The following is a 16798-nucleotide window of genomic DNA, read 5'->3' on the forward strand; positions in this document are numbered from 1 at the left end:
GTATGTGGACTGAGAAAGCAACTCAGGTTCCATGCTTTGTGATAGTTGAGAGCTCGTCACTTCAAGCGATGGAGACAGTGGTGGGGGTGTGGCCTGTCTCATCGCCGGCCACAGAAGGGGCTCATTAACACCAGCGTCCTTCCCCCTGTGGCTGCCTTTCTCCCTGCCCTGAGCATCTTGAGGGTCTGACCTCAGTGGTGACTGTGTCTTCAGCTCCTCGAACGTCAGCTCAGCACGTCTTTGGAGTGAATGAATGACTTTGTCAACATGAGCTCAGGGTATTACTGGTGCTTTTTAAAAAAGTAACATTTCAGCAAAGGAGAAAGTGTTGGGAAAAAAAGTATAAATAAAAATAGAATTATGATAACACTTGTACTCACCCATTTTGATAGAACCTTGTATTCATTAAGACTTGCTTACCCTTTAGCTTCTGATCATTTCTTCATGGTCTCATTTTCTTAAAGGATTGCCACTTCACCATCCGAGGAGGTCGTTTAAAGGAAGACGGGGACTACCAGCTCCCAGTGGTGGTCCTTATGCTGAACCTGCCCCAGTCCTCAAGAAACTTGCCCACGCTGTTGACTCCCGGGATGATGGAGAACCTTTTCCATGAGATGGGCCATGCCATGCACTCGATGCTGGGACGGACTCGATACCAGCATGTCACTGGTGAGCAGGAGCTCACTCAGCACAGGACTTCGTTTATTGCAGTTCTTTAAACACATGCTTTTCATCTTAGTTGGAAAAAAGCCTTTTGTTTAGAAAATCTGTGGTCATTGATCGCAGGTGGCTTCATCTTGTCCTTCCACTTGTGATTCAACCCAACCTTTATACATTTTTTCCATCCATGACAACAGTTCTCACCAAGGCTGTCTGAGTGCCTGTCTCTCCAGTTTGTACAATTTTGCATTCTGCTGTGTTTTATCTGGAATTTATGTCAGTGGCTGTGTGTGTGAACAAGCACTCTTCTTAGATCCAGTGCAGGCTTAGCAAGTGAACAAGTGAATGTACACAGCCTCTTTTTATCCAAAACCAGTCAGAAAACTGCAGGGCATGTTGAAAGGCATGGCCAGGCCCTTACTGTCTCTTTTCTGCATCCCCTGCATAAAGCCATGGTTTTCCTGCTGATGTCAGCCCCCCTCCTCGTCATCCTCTCTAAGCTCACCATCAGATGGGTCAGCCCTGCACCGCCTGGGCAGGTGTGGTTTTCAGTATTCAGCAGCTAACTTTACACACACAGTATTTAGGAGAGGAGAAGGTATTTTGAAAAGACTGCAGATGGTCTGGACAGAATCATAAAGTGCCACCAACACGTTCTTATAGGATTCGTTACTTTAAGTAATTTTGGGTTTGAAATGTTGCCTTTCTATATTGAGGGTTGACCTTGTTCCAGAAATAGTAGATATAATACTTTTAAAACGAATGAAGGATCCTGGCTTTTGGTGATGGAATTCAGTGCATTAAATTAGAATGAGTTCATTGTAAGAATGTTGTAATTTGTGTGTCAGGTATAGCCTGGCGGAGCTGAAGACAGTTTTGTTTGTAGAGGGTGTGAACCGTTGCTTTACAAGTGCTTTACCCAGCTGTGCAAATATTTTGTTTTGCTTCTGATACATGGGAAAATGTATGAGATGAGTACAGACTTTCCTGCAAATATGTGCAATAATTTTATAGAAGTAAAATATTGATTTAATGAATTAGAGACTATCGTAGTTCATCAGAAGTACAAATAAAAATGTAAACAAGTGCCTGTGGTGACATTGACACGCTGCCACGATTCCTGCCGACTTCTCCTCTCACCCCTTCCAGGGACCAGGTGCCCCACGGACTTTGCCGAGGTCCCATCTATCCTGATGGAGTATTTTGCCAACGATTACCGCGTGGTTCACCAGTTTGCCCGACACTATCAGACGGGCCAGGTAGGGCTGACGCGTGTGTGTCCTTGGGCGTGGTGGGGGCGGCTCTTGGGACTCAGCAGCCGGCACCAAACGCTTGCTGCCTCTGCAGAATCTTCTCCAAACCAGACTCCTCCTCCTGCTTCCTGACTCGCCCCTTCGTTGGTCGCTGTTGTGCCGCGAGGGGGACAGGCAGCTGTCCTTGTCGTGCACCAGCAGTGTTGTGTCTGGTCCACACACCTTCCCCCTCGGAAGGCACTGCGTCCTGTCTCCAGGGGGGCGAGGCCGTCCATGGAGCCTCAGTGCTGCCTCGGAGAACTTCTGCTCCTCCTGCCGTTTCTGCTTGTGAACATTTGTTTCTCAGTCTGAATCTGTTGTTTCATAAACTGTGATATCATATTTCCCTAATACGTTTAGTTAGCATCTATATGAGGCCAAGTCTGAAAATCTCTTAAGTTTGAGTTGTTGTCGTCTAGTCGCTCAGTCGTGTCCAACTCTCGCGACCCCATGGACTGTAGCCCACCAGACTCCTCTGTCCGTGGGATTCTCCAGGCAGGAATACTGGAGTGGGTTGCTGTTTCCTTCTCCAGGGGATCTTCCCTACCCAGGGATTGAACGTGCCTTTCCTGCATCTCCTGTGTTGGCAGGTGGATTGTTTCCCACCGAGCTACCAGGGATAGGTTTAACTAGCACCTTGTCATGTTAGAGATTGTGCTTCTGTTGAGTAGGGCTAAGGGAGCCCTGCTCTGCAGTGAGTAGCTCTAAGCTGACTGTCAGCATCGTGTGTTTCCTGTCTGCGTGTCCCTGTCCTATCGGGGCTTTGATGACGCACTGTTTCATTAGGTGGTGTTCCCCTCAGTCTGCAGCTCCCCGAGTGCCCGGGGACAGTCATGTTCATCTTTGAATCCTCAGCATTTATTTATTTAACTTTTTAAAATATATCTGTTGCACTTTATATATTATGTAACAATCAATACAGTTAAAGCAATGAAATGAATTAGGAAAAAAGATGGTAAGTCCATTGGATTTAGAACTCAGTTGTTTGACAAACAGATGTAAGATCCAGGTAGGAAATCTTTACATAGCAAAACTAAGCATCTATGCTCACAGGAGAGCCTCTCAAATCCTATTTTTTTTTTTTTTTCATTTAAAATTTACTATAGGTCTTTATTTGTAGAATCCTCAGCATCTAGAATTGTGCCAAACACCAAAGCAACTGAAGGACTGAGCAGAATCAGTAAAAGGGTCCAAGCCACCTTTGTTTTTGACTTCTCTTTCCGGTTCTCTTTCTAGTTATATCTCTGGATGCATGATGTGAGTTGGCTGTTTCTATTCTTTGGACTTGATTGTCTCTGTTATTGTCAGTGTAGGATAATGGCTGATTTCTGGAGAGCTACTCTGAGTTACTCACTCTCTGTCATAATCTATTTGAGTTTATTAAAAGGATGAAATAGAAGGATTAGTAATCCAGTCAGCTACCTGTTCATCAGCCTGCGAAGAGTTGCGCTGGGGATTATGTAAACTTAGCTAAGAACACAGACGCACGTAGCCCCTCGCATGGCAGCGTGTCCACTCCGGCTCCACACTGGGGCCTGCGAATGGGGAGGAGACCTGACTGCGCGCCTCCTTGAAGCCCGAGTCGGTGGACGCTGAGGGACAGTAGCGTGGGGGTGGCCGATGAAGGGTGGGGAGGCTAGAGGTGGCCCCTGAGAGCCATGCAGAGGTGCCTGAGAAACCAAGGGCAGCAGGAAAGAAGCTGTCTGAGGAGCTTAGGCTTGTAAGAGGCCTGGACACCCGCACGAAGGGCGACTGCAGCCGAGCAGCGCGGGCCCTTCAGGGTGAGGCTGAAATTCACCACAGATAATGAGTTTGCAGTTACTGTTGTCCCTTTCCAGAACAATCAGGAAAATAAAGATGGGCTAGAACCCCTGCTTGGAGGGTGGTGTACCATCCCTGATAAGTTCCTATTTTAATCCTGAATTCTTCAGTCAGAAGAACCATTTTCTAACAAGATTGCTTCAAGAAAAGAGTATGAAGTCCACAAGTACTCTTCAGAGATGAGACCGGAGGAAAGCAGCAAGCTGCTCTGGATTAATTCCAGGCCCAGACTCAGGAGGGATGCCCAGTGGGCTGAGGGGTCACAGACACAGTCTCCACGGCAGGAAACTATTCTGTGATTCCATGGAGACAGGAGAGCCCGCCAGAGGCATGGGGCACAGGTGCATGGGGGGGCTTGCTCTTCCTGTCGCTGATTAAACGCCAAGTGGCTGGATGTTTTCATTCCGAGGGCAGGTCTCGCCCAAGGGCAGGAGTTCATTCCCCCAAGTCTAGGCCTCTGTAGATAAATAACACGAAGGCCCGGAAGAGCACTTGTGGGCGCATCTTTGTGCTTCATTTCCTGCCCCGCTGGTCTCCCCGCTGGCCGCCTGGTATATCCAGAGGCTCTCACAGTCGGGGTAATGTCTCCGTGACTTATTAACCCCCCCAGTCTTTTATCTGAACTCAGCATCCCAAAGCCAGCAGATTCCTGTGGTCGAGGAATTAGAAATATGCCTCTCAGTTCTGCAGGTGCCTCGCAGCTGCCAGAGGAAGCAAACCCCAGGGGTGCTCATTCAAGGTTCAGACTGTCTTGACAGTGCCAGGGCTGCAGCAGGGCTTGTTGCAAATTAATCTTTTTTTTTTTGTCATACATTGATATGAATCAGCCATAGATACGTGCAAATTAATCTTAAAACCAATAGCACAGAAATACAGATTTGGTAGCAGCTCATATGAAAGGGTCGGCGGTCTGGAGGGAGCTCCTTCGATCCCGGTGCCCGTAAGCGGTGTTGCAGGTCCCATGGTGTCCGAGGAGCTGGGGTGTGTCTTTCCTCTTTGTGCTTGTGGGCTGTGGCCTGCAGGCTGACCCCTTCCAGGTGCTGCCAGCGAGCGCAAGGTTATCTGTGAACAGCCTGCTTGCCTGGAAGCACGGCTCTGTCCTCCCTTAGACATCTCCACACACAGCTCCTTGCCATCCTGGTGAAATGCACAGAAGGTAAAACTCGCCAGGTTACCTGCATGTCAGCGATGTTCCGGGGTCAGTGCACCAAGGTGCCATGCTCCCCTTTCCGCCCCCCCCCCCCATGCTGTCCATCCTGCAGAGCTGGGGCTCTGCGCATCAGACACTGCATCTCTTCTCCCCTCCGCAGCCCTGTCAGCCACCACTCTGCTCAGTCTCCAAGAGTCCAACTCTTCTGGGGACCTCACGAAGTGGATCATGCAGCATTTGTCTCTTGTAGTTTATCTCACTTAGAACAGTGTCTGCAAGGTTCATCTCAGGGGAGGCCTGTGTCAGAACGGCTTTCCTTTTTAAGGCTGGGTTGCCATCTTTGTGTGAGTGGACCACACGAAGATGTGGACCACACAAAGATGTTCAGTCTTTCTTCTGCTCATGGGCACCTGTGCTGCTTCCATCTTTTGGCTGTGGTTGGTTTGACTGCTCACCGCTCAGAGACAAGTGCTAGTGGGAATGGAAGGTTGCTTTATTCAGGAGGTGGCAGCCTGGGGGAAGGCAGACTCCTGTCCCAGAACCCCCTCTGAAGAGTGTGCTCAGCCATGATGGTTTCTAAAGGGAGGGAGGGGAGTGATCTCAGTTAATCTTTGAGGTGGGGGCCAGAGTCCTAGCCAGCCCCACTCCTGCCCCTGTGTGTAGACTGGTGGACTCCTCGGTTTCTCTTTAGACGCTGTCTGTTCATACAGTCTTTGCTCATGAGGCTCCTGAAGGAGAAGTGATCTGGTCGTCTGTCGATTCCTTGTTCTTCATTTCCCCTTCTTTAAGGAAAGAAGCAGCAGGTTAGGAGAGGCATTGTGTAACCCAAAGATTGGAAAGGTGTGCTGGGGCTGGAGGTGAACTACAGGGTAGCTTTGCTGCAGGGACAGGGCGTGGGGTCCCTGCGGAGAGCTCTGCTACAAGGGCTGCCTGCGGGAAACTGCCTACAGGCCCCCTGTCCGTCGACGTTGTTTCTACAGGATCAGGGCCGGGGTCCGCCCTCCATAACGTCTCACGCTGACCCAGGGCGCCGTCCTCTCGGAGTGGAGGTGGGGCTGGAGCTTCTCCTTATTGATAGTGTTAGTTTTCTGCTCACACGCAGGCAGAGCAAGCTGCAGTTACTCTGATGCCCTCAGACTGGTAGGAGAAGTGGTACTCCTCCCACTCTTGAGGCCGGGTCTTGGAATCGTGAAGCCAGAGGTCAGTGCTACTCAGGCTGGCGCTGCTGGTGTCACGGCTGTAGTCGGGTTGTTGTGAGCATAGCCTCACCGCCCCGTGGGTGAAGGGGCTCGTTGTGAATCCAGGATGCCCACTCACTGCCCCCTTGGTAGTCCCCAGGGTTTACACGCTCCGTGCCAGGAGCCGGAGTGAGGGCAGACGGGTCCTTGCCCCTGCAGCCCAGCAGCGCACCGCCGCCTCTGCAGGGCCTGCCCCTCCCCTGACCCCCTCCGCCTGGCTCCCCGCCCCCGCACCCCTCAGTGCATCTCAGGCTACGGGGGCTCTTCTGTTCCTCGTGGGGTGACAGGTACATAGGGGACCTAGAAAGCACCCTGAGAAGAGGCTGCCACTTCGTGTAAAACTGAGAACCTTCCTCTTAGGAATGATGTAAGAATCCGGTATTAGGCCAGAAGAACAAGCTGCAGTCTGTCGTACAATATTCAAAGGACACCACGTAGAGGAACAGGATAGGTCTGCCCTGTGTCGTCTCAGAGAAAGTATAACCTGGAGCAGTAGAGGGAAAACAAGCAAAGCTGATTTCAGTTCAGTGGATTCTTCTCGAAAAGGATCAAAAAGGAGATGCCTCTGAAATTTTTTTTTTTTTTTGGCTTTGTCTTTCCTGATGGAACCTTTCTTAAAAAATAGTTTTGTTTGTTTGTTTGTTTTTGGCTGTGCTGGGTTTTCGTTGCTGTGTGGCCTTTTCTCTGGTTGTGGCGAGGCGGGCTCCGCTTCTCTCTAGCTGCGGTGCGTGGGCTTCTCACTGCAGTGGCTTCTCTTGTTGTGGAGCACAGGCTCCAGGCGCGTGGGCTCAGGAGCGCAGTTCCTGGGCTCTGGAGCACAGGCTCAGTCGTTGTGGCCCACTGGCTTATTTGCTCCGTGGCATGTGGGATCTTCCCGGATCAGGGATCAAACCTGCATCTTCTATGTTAGCAGGTGGGTTCTCTACCACTGAGCCACAAGGGAAGCCCAACAGTTACTGCATTTTTCTGCATCTTTTGAGGTAATTGAGTGGTTCTTTTCCATTTATCTAGTTATGTCTTGAATGTTGGTATTAATGCTAGGCCCCCTTCACATGCCAGGACTGGGCGACATTGGTCCTAACTTATTTATTGTTACACACATGCAAGGACTGGATGACGCTGGTCCTAACTTACTGTTACTTGTTTCTTGTAACAGCGCTGGCTTTGGTTTGCTCGTATTTTGTGTCTGGAGGATCTTCTGCGTCTGGGCTGGTGAGGGATTGGCTTGTGGTTTTCTGGGTCCTCTCACTCTCGTGGTGTGGGCATTAAGTGGATCCCATTTCGCAAGTTGGGCTGCAGAGCTCCTTCTCCTCCTTACGGGCACTTTTATGAAATAGTAATAATCTGTTTCGTGAAACTTGGTCAGAATTCATCTATAAAACCGTTCAGGGTCTGTCATTTTCTCTGTGGGAAGATTTCTTAAATGACTGATTTCCTTCATAGTCACAGGACTCTTTGGCCGTCTTTAATTCTGAAGTAAGCTTTGCTAACTTGTAATTTTCCAGAAATGTATCTGTCAATCCAAGTTTTCGAGTTTATTGGCATAAAGTTATTTACAGCCTCTTTCATGCTTCAGGTCCTGTGCTTCTGTCTGCCTCATTCCTAGCACTCTCCTCTCGTTTTCGTCTCTGTTAATCTTGCAGAAGGTTGGTGTCAGTGTTGGTATCAGGAGTCTTCACTGAGAGCTCACACTCACCTTGTTTATGCTCCCTGTCTTGTTTGTTTTGGTTACTGCTTCTGTTTTTATGATTGTTCTCTCCCTTCTTCCCCCAGTTTCTTAAGGTGGACACTTAGCTGACTAGGTTTCGATTTTATCTGACATGCATTTACACTTTAATGCTGTAAATTTAAACTATGTGATGCAGTGTTTTAGCTGCATGCCATGATTATCATACAAAATATTTCTTATGTTGCTTATTTCCACTGTAATTTCCTCTTTGGGTTGTTTCAAAGTGTAGTTTAAATCTTTTAAATCTTTGCAGAGAAGTGTTTTGTTTTTTTTTTTTTTTGTCGTCGTGTCTGTGCTCAGTTTTGTCCGACTCTTTGCGACCCCACAGACTGCGACCTGCCAGGCCCCTCTGTTTATGGGATTCTCCAGGCAGAGATACTGGAGTGGGCTGGCATTTCCTTCTCCAGGGGATCTTCCCGACCCAGGGATCAAACCCACATCTTTGTGTCTCCTGCATTGGCAGGCGAGTTCTTCACCATTGAGCTACCTGGGAAGCCCTGTCTTTTTATTATCGATATCTGATTAGTGCAGCTGGTATTGATTTTTGCATTTTATTGATTTTTATTTTATGGCCCAGTGTGTCATCAGTTTCTGAAATGTTCTGTTTGTGCTTGAGGACACTGTATATTTTCTAATTGTTGAGCTTGGGGTTTCATGCCCTTCTGTTACGTTATCCTTTCGGTTGTGTTGTTTAAATTTTTGACAGCTAACTTTTATGACCTAGCAAAAGATAGAGATAGAAGGAAGGCTTCCACTAGGATGCAGGTTATATTATGTTTCCTCTTAGTTTTGTCTCTGTTATTTTTAATTGTTGAGACTTTATTTAAAGCAATTTTAGGTTCACAGCAAAATTGAGGGCAAAGTGTACAGACTTGCCACCCCTGTCCTCACTCAGGCACAGCCTCCCCGTCGTCGTCAGCATCCCCATGGGGTGGGGGGCGTGGAGAGGCGGGATGAACCTACCCAGACGTGTCACCGTCTGCCCGAGTCCACAGTGTCTGTTCTGTGAGTCTGGACAAATGCATAATGACATGTGTCTGGCGTTATGGTGTACACAGAGTAATGTCAGTGCCCTCCAAGTAATTTCATTGACTTTTGCTCTACTTGGGAATATTTTGTTGGATGCATAGAGTTGAGCCATTCCTTTCTTTCTCAGGTGTTAGCCTCTTGATCTTCATCCTGCTTTTTGTCTTAGAGTGTCTTCTTTCTTTTCTGGTGGCTTTGTAACCCCCCATACTACTGAGTACCAGAGATGTTGTCAGTTCAAGAGAAGCTACACTTTTTCCTTAATTTTGTCCATTAGCCACACTGAAACACTTCTTGCTCTAGTTATCTTTCTCACAAAATATTTATCAAGCAGTAAATAATAGACATTAACATTATTTTGTGTTTTTTTCTAATTTAATTTGTCCAGCAGTGTGTGGAGTAGGTGGTACATAGTTTATCCATGCTTTGTAGAAACTGAGGTTAAGTAATTTCTCAGAGGTCACATGGTAATACTCAAACCAGTATGATAGCATTGTGGGTGTTTTCTTTTTCCAGTTTTCGCTAGTTGAAAATCTCTTCATGTCGTAGGAAACGGTTTGTGCTTCTTACACAGCATGTCTCACAAACACCAGGCCCTTGCGTTGTGTTACTCAGAATGCAGGTCCGGCGCTTTCATTGTGGCCTGTTGTGTGTTGCATCATCACGAGCCTGAGCCTGTTGCCTTCGTTTGTGAGTCAGCCCGAGGCTAAAACTGCCTCAGATCTGTTTCCAGGGAGTCACACCGCCTTGTAATAAATATCCTGTCATCCTCCCAGGAGAAGTGAACAAGGACTGAAGGTAAAAATTACAGAGCAGTCAGAACTGGATTCCTTTTGGCAAGTTAAGTTGTTTTGAAAGGTTTCTTCTTTTCAGCTTTAATGCTTCTCAGGTATGTCTAGACAAGACCATTGAACCGGAGGGCAGAGACGGGTCTGACCCCAGCCCCACCGCCATGCACGGGTGGCATAGGTCAGTCAGCGCTCATCTGAGACTTGTCTGCTCTTTTATATAAAATAAACAGAAACTAAAAACTAATAGCTCCCTACTCACATCAGAAGTTCTAGTCAAATTTAATAATATATGCAAACTGAAAACAAGGTATAATTGGAATTTTTGGGGGAAAAAATGGAAGCTAGACTCTTGCACTTCCCAGTGTTTCATGTTGACTCGAAGACTTTGTGAGAGCCAAGTGGCTGCAGTGGGAGTTTCTCTGTGCCGTCGCTGACACTGTGTAAGCATTTCTCAAGGTCCTTGCCTCGTGTATCATCTCAGTTTGTTAGAAAACACCAGTGAATTCAAGTAAGAGGTAATGCCCTTTGCTCTGGGTTTGGAGCTGAGACTTGGTCTGTTTGGGCCTCGGCAGTGTCTTTGCTGCACTGATGCTGTGCCATCGGAGGATTACTGACAGACAGCAAAGCGGGCAGCTTGAGACGCCGCATCGGCTCGTTTCCCAGCCATAGACACGTGCCGAGGTTGGGGCGCAGAGCTGGGACCTGGCTGCGTGTGGAGGCTGCTGACTCTGGGCGGCGCCCTAGGTGCCCGGCCGGCCGCCTGGAGGCCCGTTGCTGTTGGGAGTGCCCGTGCCTCAACACGCCTGTGTCTTTAGACCCAGCATGTTCCCAGGGGTTGTCGGTGGTAGGAAAACAGGGGTTTGTGCAGAGGACGTCTTCACTTTAAATATTATGCAGCTTCTATCATAATACGTTTTCTAAATGCTCATAAATAAGCCAGAGACTGTATCACAATGACTTGACTCTGTAAGAATTTGATGCCAGAACTTGTAATGTGACGGACCGGTGAGCTGTCGAGCGATCGAAGATACCTGGCAGATTTATGAGGCTTTGTGCTTACAAGGCAGGCTCACGGGGGACCATCCAGAGGACACAAGTCATGCTAAGTCTGCCAGCACGCTTGCACTTCTGACACTATTTTAGAATCTTACCCCAAAATGTGCTTTCTGACTGTAATGGGAAATCTAGTATTATTGTCATATTCCTGTTCTTGTGTGCGGGCGCAGCTGGTACAACTCTGTTCATTCCTAGGGTGCAACTGAGCAGCCTCTTCCCTTATAGGGGGCCACGGGCTCTGTGCAGCTGGAATGCTGTCGTCCAGGCCTCGAAACTGAAGGGAGTAGAGGGGGCCATCCCCCTGAGGCCACAAGGCCCACATGTGTGGTCCCCTTTGTCAGTGTTTAGAAGACACCCAAGCTGCTTGGAGGGACTGAGTTTCTTCTAGTTAGTCCACACTTTTCACCAGTTGATTGAATAGCTGTTACCTCACTGAATTGTCGGGCTTCCCTGATAGCTCAGTTGGTGAAGAATCTGCCTGCAATGCAGGAGACCCTGGTTCGATTCCTGGATTGGGAAGATCCGATGGAGGAGGGATAGGCTACCCACTCCAGTACTCTTGGGCTTCCCTTGTAGCTCATTTGCTAGAAAATCTGCCTGCAATGCGGGAGACCTGAGTTGGGAAGATCCCCTGGAGAAGGGAAAGGCTACCCACTTCAGTATTCTGGCCTGGAGAATCCCATGGGGTCGCGGAGAGTCTAGCAACATTCACTTTCTCTTTTCACTCACTGAATCGTTAGTCATTTTTTGTAGTGTTGTTTTTTTTTTTTAATCCTCATCTTACAAGTGAGAAAGCAAGACACCAGAGCCGTGCCTGCTGTAGGAAACAAACACGCATCCACAGAAGACAGCAGCCTCAGCGCGGCCGCCCCCGCCTCACCCCAGGCTCTGCCTTCCCATGGTGGGTCTCCTGCTTGTAAGGTCCGGACTGTTTCATTTCGTTCACCTTCACCTTGGTTTTGCCAGATCATCGTGATGATTGTTTTCTGAGTCAGGGCATCTCACATGGCAATATGCATGAAATACCCGAGATCTGGTTATAATGCAGGTTCTGACCCGGGTGTGGATGTGTTTAAAAGAAACGGCCGAGCACTCCGTGATGGCTGAGTGCGCTTCGGTCACCCTGGGACTCCGGAACATACATCTGAGCCATGCATTTGGAGGAAGATGTTACCTGAACGGACCTTGTCCCCTGTGGACCTGGGGTCTCGGTGAACACCCCAGCCTTGGCGCTGACTGCCAGCAGGCTGCATTGACACTGTCGTAGTCACGCTAAGCCGGATCTCATTTCTTCAGAAATCAAGCACTGTTATTTTTAAATAACAAAGGACAAAGATAATTGTGGAGGAATTCACATTGAATTACTGAAACAAATGAGGGTTGCCCTAACCCCAGCCCTCTCGTCCGCCTCTCGCCTGTGTGTGTCGCAGGTCCCACTCTGCTCTGTGTCCCTTCAGGCTGCGCCACGTGGGGGCCGTGACCCCTGCCCTTGGTCTCCCTCCCGGAGCCCATGCGGCTCCGACCATTTCTGGCTCCACACCGCATGCCCTTTCTGTCCCTCAGGCTAGAAGCCGTGCTTGCCCGCAGGAGTTTCCATTGTTTGTTGATGAATGAGAAAATGTTTAATATGAAAATAAGATGATTAAAACTTTATGAATCAGGAGAAACCCAAATACAGCAGCAGTCCCGTCCACATGATATAAAGGAAGGGTCAAGAGACTGCAGCTTCCCGATGAAAGCCACTAGCGTGTCTGATGTCAGTAAACCTCAACATCTTAAGGCGCTGTTGGAGGAAACTCTTGGCTTAGGTTGGGAAGACTCAAGACTTTTCCTTGCACCGAAGTTACACTCTGAAGCTTCCCACAGGCTTCGTCTTCACTCCTGAAAATTGCCTTTTTCGGCTGGTTTGCTGTTCTTGTGGCCAAACGGAAAGAGAAGAGAGGGGCCTGGCTGGCTGAGCCTTCACCCCGCACTGCGGCAGTCACAGCCGTACTCGTGTTTGTTCAGCTGTCCTGAGGTGTGTCCTGAGTGTCCACGGTGGGCCAGTCCTGCCCTGGGCCCTGCGAAGAGACCTATACGGATGTAGAGATACAGCGTGTACACACATGTGCACACACACGCACGCAGGGTGGGGCCTGCTCCCCTGCCAGCAGACAGATCACATTACCACTCATGAATGGTTCGTCTCTACAGCCACAGTGCAGAGTCACCTGCCACAAGTCTCTTACATAATTTGTTTCTCTTTAGAAGAGCTTTTAATTTAATTTAGATTATAAATAGAGTTGTATAAAATGGCAGCTGTCTTCAGTAAACACCAGTATTGGTGATTTTAAAGTAGATCAGTTGACCAAACTACTTCTTCAACAATTACTTGTTTATTTCTAAGAGAATATGCAATGTTATATGATTAGGCCTAACTAGGCCCCAAGAGGATGCCCTAAATTGTATAGGGACATTAACTATACTGAGTTTCCAAGCCCTGTAATTCTTGCAGGTTGGAAAATAAAAAAGCACACAGTTCATTATTGTGGTTATTTGTTGGGCTGTCAGTTCAGCTCCAGTACTGGCAAGGTCCACAGACTAGGACTTATCCCTTGGTTTTGTCATCTTTGATTCCTATTGTCAGTCATTCAGTTCAGTTCAGTCGCTCAGTTGTGTCTGACTCTTTGCAACCCCATGAACCGCAGCATGCCAGGCCTCCCTGTCCATCACCGACTCCCAGAGTTTACTCTAACTCATGTCCATTGAGTCAATGATGCCATCCAACCATCTCATTCTCTGCCATCCCCTTTTCCTCCTGCCTTCAGTCTTTCCCAGCATCAGGGTCTTTTCAGATGAGTCAGTCCTTCACATCAGGTGGCCAAAGTTTTGGAGCTTCAGCTTCAGCGTCAGTCCTTCCAGTGAATATTCAGGACTGATTCCCTTTAGGATAGACTGATTGGATCTTCTTGCAGTCCAAGGGACTCTCAAGAGTCTTCTCCATATGCTCTTAAAGGTCAGCGGAGCAGTTGAGCGGGCTTTCATTGCTAACACAGGAACAGAAAAAGCAGTAAGTTTTCCTAAGGTTTTAACTAGATTTTTAAAGATCAGTGCCAATGTCTTATTTCCCTACAATCCTGTTTTCATGTACAAATGTCTATTTGACAGTTACCATTTTTTGAAATTCAGTGGAGTGTATTCATCCTTGTTGACAAAAGTATTTCAAAGTTGTTGTTTTTAAACCATAATGAAGTTCTGTTTTTTTAATTTGATGTTATTTTTAACTTTCCTGCCTGAAAAGTTCATCATGTAATGACTTAACTACACAATTTACTCACATGCATATATTCTTTTGCTTTTTCAGTCGCTGCCCAGAAATATGGTGTCTCGTCTTTGTGAATCTAAAAAGGTCTGTGCCGCAGCAGACATGCAGCTTCAGGTGGGTGTGTGTGCCTTTGTTCTGAAGTTTTCCAGGGTCATTATTCAGAATAAATGTACAACTTGAAATTCTTGCCAGTGCTACCCATTTATTATAATAATTATGCTTCCAAAAGATCTTTCATCTGAGTTCAAAGAACTTGATTGACCTTGACTCATTTGGTCCTCCAACCGTCCTTAGGAAGTGGTAGTCAAGGTTATTTCCCAATTTCAGTGAAAAATCAAAGCATGGAAAAGTTATGTGCAAACCAACTTAGATCTCTTTGTTCACTCTGTATCTCTTTTTACTGGGATTTATTGATTTTTGTTGGCTATACCATGCAGCTTGCGGGATCTAGGTTCCCTGACCAGGAATTGAACCCAAGCCCATGGCTGTGAAAGTGCCGAGCCCTACTGAACTGCCATAAATTCCCTCACTTTGTGTTTTTCTTAAAAATGTGTGTTTTTAGATGAGAAGTTTCAACAGTAAGAACTGTTAGTTTTTACACAGCAAGCACTTATAGATTTACTCATAGAAGTGTAAGTAAGTGTTAGTCGCTCAGTCGTGCCCGACTCTTCACGACCCCATGGACTACAGCCCACCAGGCTCCTCTGACCATGAGATTTTTCTACTGGGCAAGGATACTGGAGTGGGTTGCTATTTCCTTCTCCAGGGGATCTTCCTAACCCAGGGATTGAACCCGGGTCTCTTGCTCTGCAGGCAGATTCTTTATCAACTGAGCTACAGGGGAAGCCTGTTAGTTTTTTTAATAAAATTTGAAGCCAGTGTTGCAAGTTTCCAGATGAAGACTGGAGACACTCTGTAAACCGTTTGGACGTCAGGTCTGCGTGATTTGGACATCAGGTCTGCGTGATTCCAGATGCCTTGGGTGTTTCTAATTTTTGAGATTGTTTAGAGAATTCTCCCTCTTCATCAGATCTTGAGAGTTACATGAACACAACCAAAATGCCGTTCTTTCATCGCAGGCAATATTCACTTTATAATGATCCAGTAGCTACTTAAAAGTGTTGTCACTATGAATTGCTTTATAGTTGTGTCAAATCCAGTCCCTAGAAAGTAATGAATGAGCTCTGTTTTTTTTTTTGACCTTAAAATATACATTTCAGTGAAGATGCTGTTGCTATAGACGAAACCATGGATTTACATTATTCAGTGTCTGTTTGTATCATGTCTTTGGAAAAAGATTTCTGAATCATTTGAAAGGTAAACGTTACTTGGCAACAGTCTTTTGATTTACATGTGTCTGTCGTGGGTATCCAACCTTTTAAAAGGCAGTGTCCTGGCCTCCTTTGCAACACTTGTTCCAGTGATTTTCTTTTAAAAAAGAAAACCAACATTTTGTACTGTCTGCCATCCTCCAGAAAGAAAAAGAAGAGCGAGGAAGATGAGGGGTGCTGAGAGCTGGAGGAGGGGAGGACGTCCCCACCCTGAGGCCTCCCGCCGCTTTCCTGTCCCCTGTCTGTCCCTGAGCAGCAGGACAGACCCCCCGCTGACCCTGAGCAGCAGGACAGCCCAGGGAGGAGGACATGAATTATCTCAGGGCCCTAAGCGAGTAGCTTAAAGTGCTTTTTAGGTTGTGCTTTTCTTTCTGTGCATTACTTTAACAACAGCCCCTGTTTTCTGAAGGGCTCCGAGGTTCTTGGTCCCAGGCACACGGGATCCCCCAGTGGGCTCATAGCTCAGCCTTGTTTGCTTCATCAGCAAATGAGTATGAAACATATGCACACTTAATTTATTTTGCTGTTTTTATAGTTTTAAAAAAAAGGTCATTCCATGCTTGTATCTTTCGTTTGTGAAAGGCATAATTGAAGAAACAAAACTTTTGAATTCCAATTAGTTTGTAGATTGGGCCAGAAAAACCCACTGCAGTTGAAGTTAGAATTTAAGAATCTCAATTTCTAATGGTTTATTCTGTTGGAATATGGATATGGATCAGTAATGTGGGCCCCTCTGAGTCTCTCTGTGCATTGTTACCCTTCATAGAATGTGGAATGGAAAGAGCTGTATTTAGTATATGTTTAAGTTGCCAGTTAGAGAAAAGCAATATTTATCTTTAAGAAATGTCTGTGTTTTTCCAGGGAAGGTTTAAACTTGACTTTATAATTTAGAGCCATAATTCTATATCTAGATGAAGCCAGAGTTAGAGGTCATTTAACTTTTTTCTTTTATCCAAACTGATCCTGACTTCTTTTAGGTCAACAGCTGCACATTCTCTGCAGATTCCAATTTTGAATCAGAAAGATACGTATCAGAAGCATAATTACATGACAGGATTTTTTTCCTTTGAAAGTAAAATATTTTCTACTTGTTTGCTTCAGGTAAACTTCCATCAGTGTTTAATATTCAAGTTAAATGTTGTGGAGAACAAGCACTTTAGATTTTTTTGTACAAAATTTAGTTTTCAGAACTTGGTAAACAAGCAGCAGTTTGGCTTTGTTCTCCTATCGGGTTTCAGTGGCCGCTGCCCTCTCTTGGCGGGAAGCGAGCCTTCCCTACCGGTCACCTCCTGAAGCCAGGGCCGCCCCGCCCGGCAGCTGCGTCCTGTGTGCCCGGACCCCGGGGTGGGGTCGGCCTGATCCTGGCCCCAGACACTCCTGCAGCTGCTCCTCCATCCTTT

General features: G+C 47.0%; 1 protein-coding gene across 1 annotated transcript in view; it reads left to right on the forward strand.

Moving 5' to 3' along the window:
- LOC122447150 (mitochondrial intermediate peptidase) overlaps positions 1 to 16798 on the forward strand; it is an 80893-nt gene that overhangs the window by 28697 nt on the left and 35398 nt on the right. The window contains exons 13-15 of the mRNA XM_043477585.1: positions 465 to 669; positions 1810 to 1919; positions 14107 to 14181. Of these exons, the coding sequence (XP_043333520.1) occupies positions 465 to 669; positions 1810 to 1919; positions 14107 to 14181 (390 nt within the window). The remainder of the gene's footprint in view (positions 1 to 464; positions 670 to 1809; positions 1920 to 14106; positions 14182 to 16798) is intronic.

This window comes from Cervus canadensis, chromosome 9, assembly GCF_019320065.1.
Source record: "Cervus canadensis isolate Bull #8, Minnesota chromosome 9, ASM1932006v1, whole genome shotgun sequence".
Taxonomy (NCBI): domain Eukaryota; kingdom Metazoa; phylum Chordata; class Mammalia; order Artiodactyla; family Cervidae; genus Cervus; species Cervus canadensis.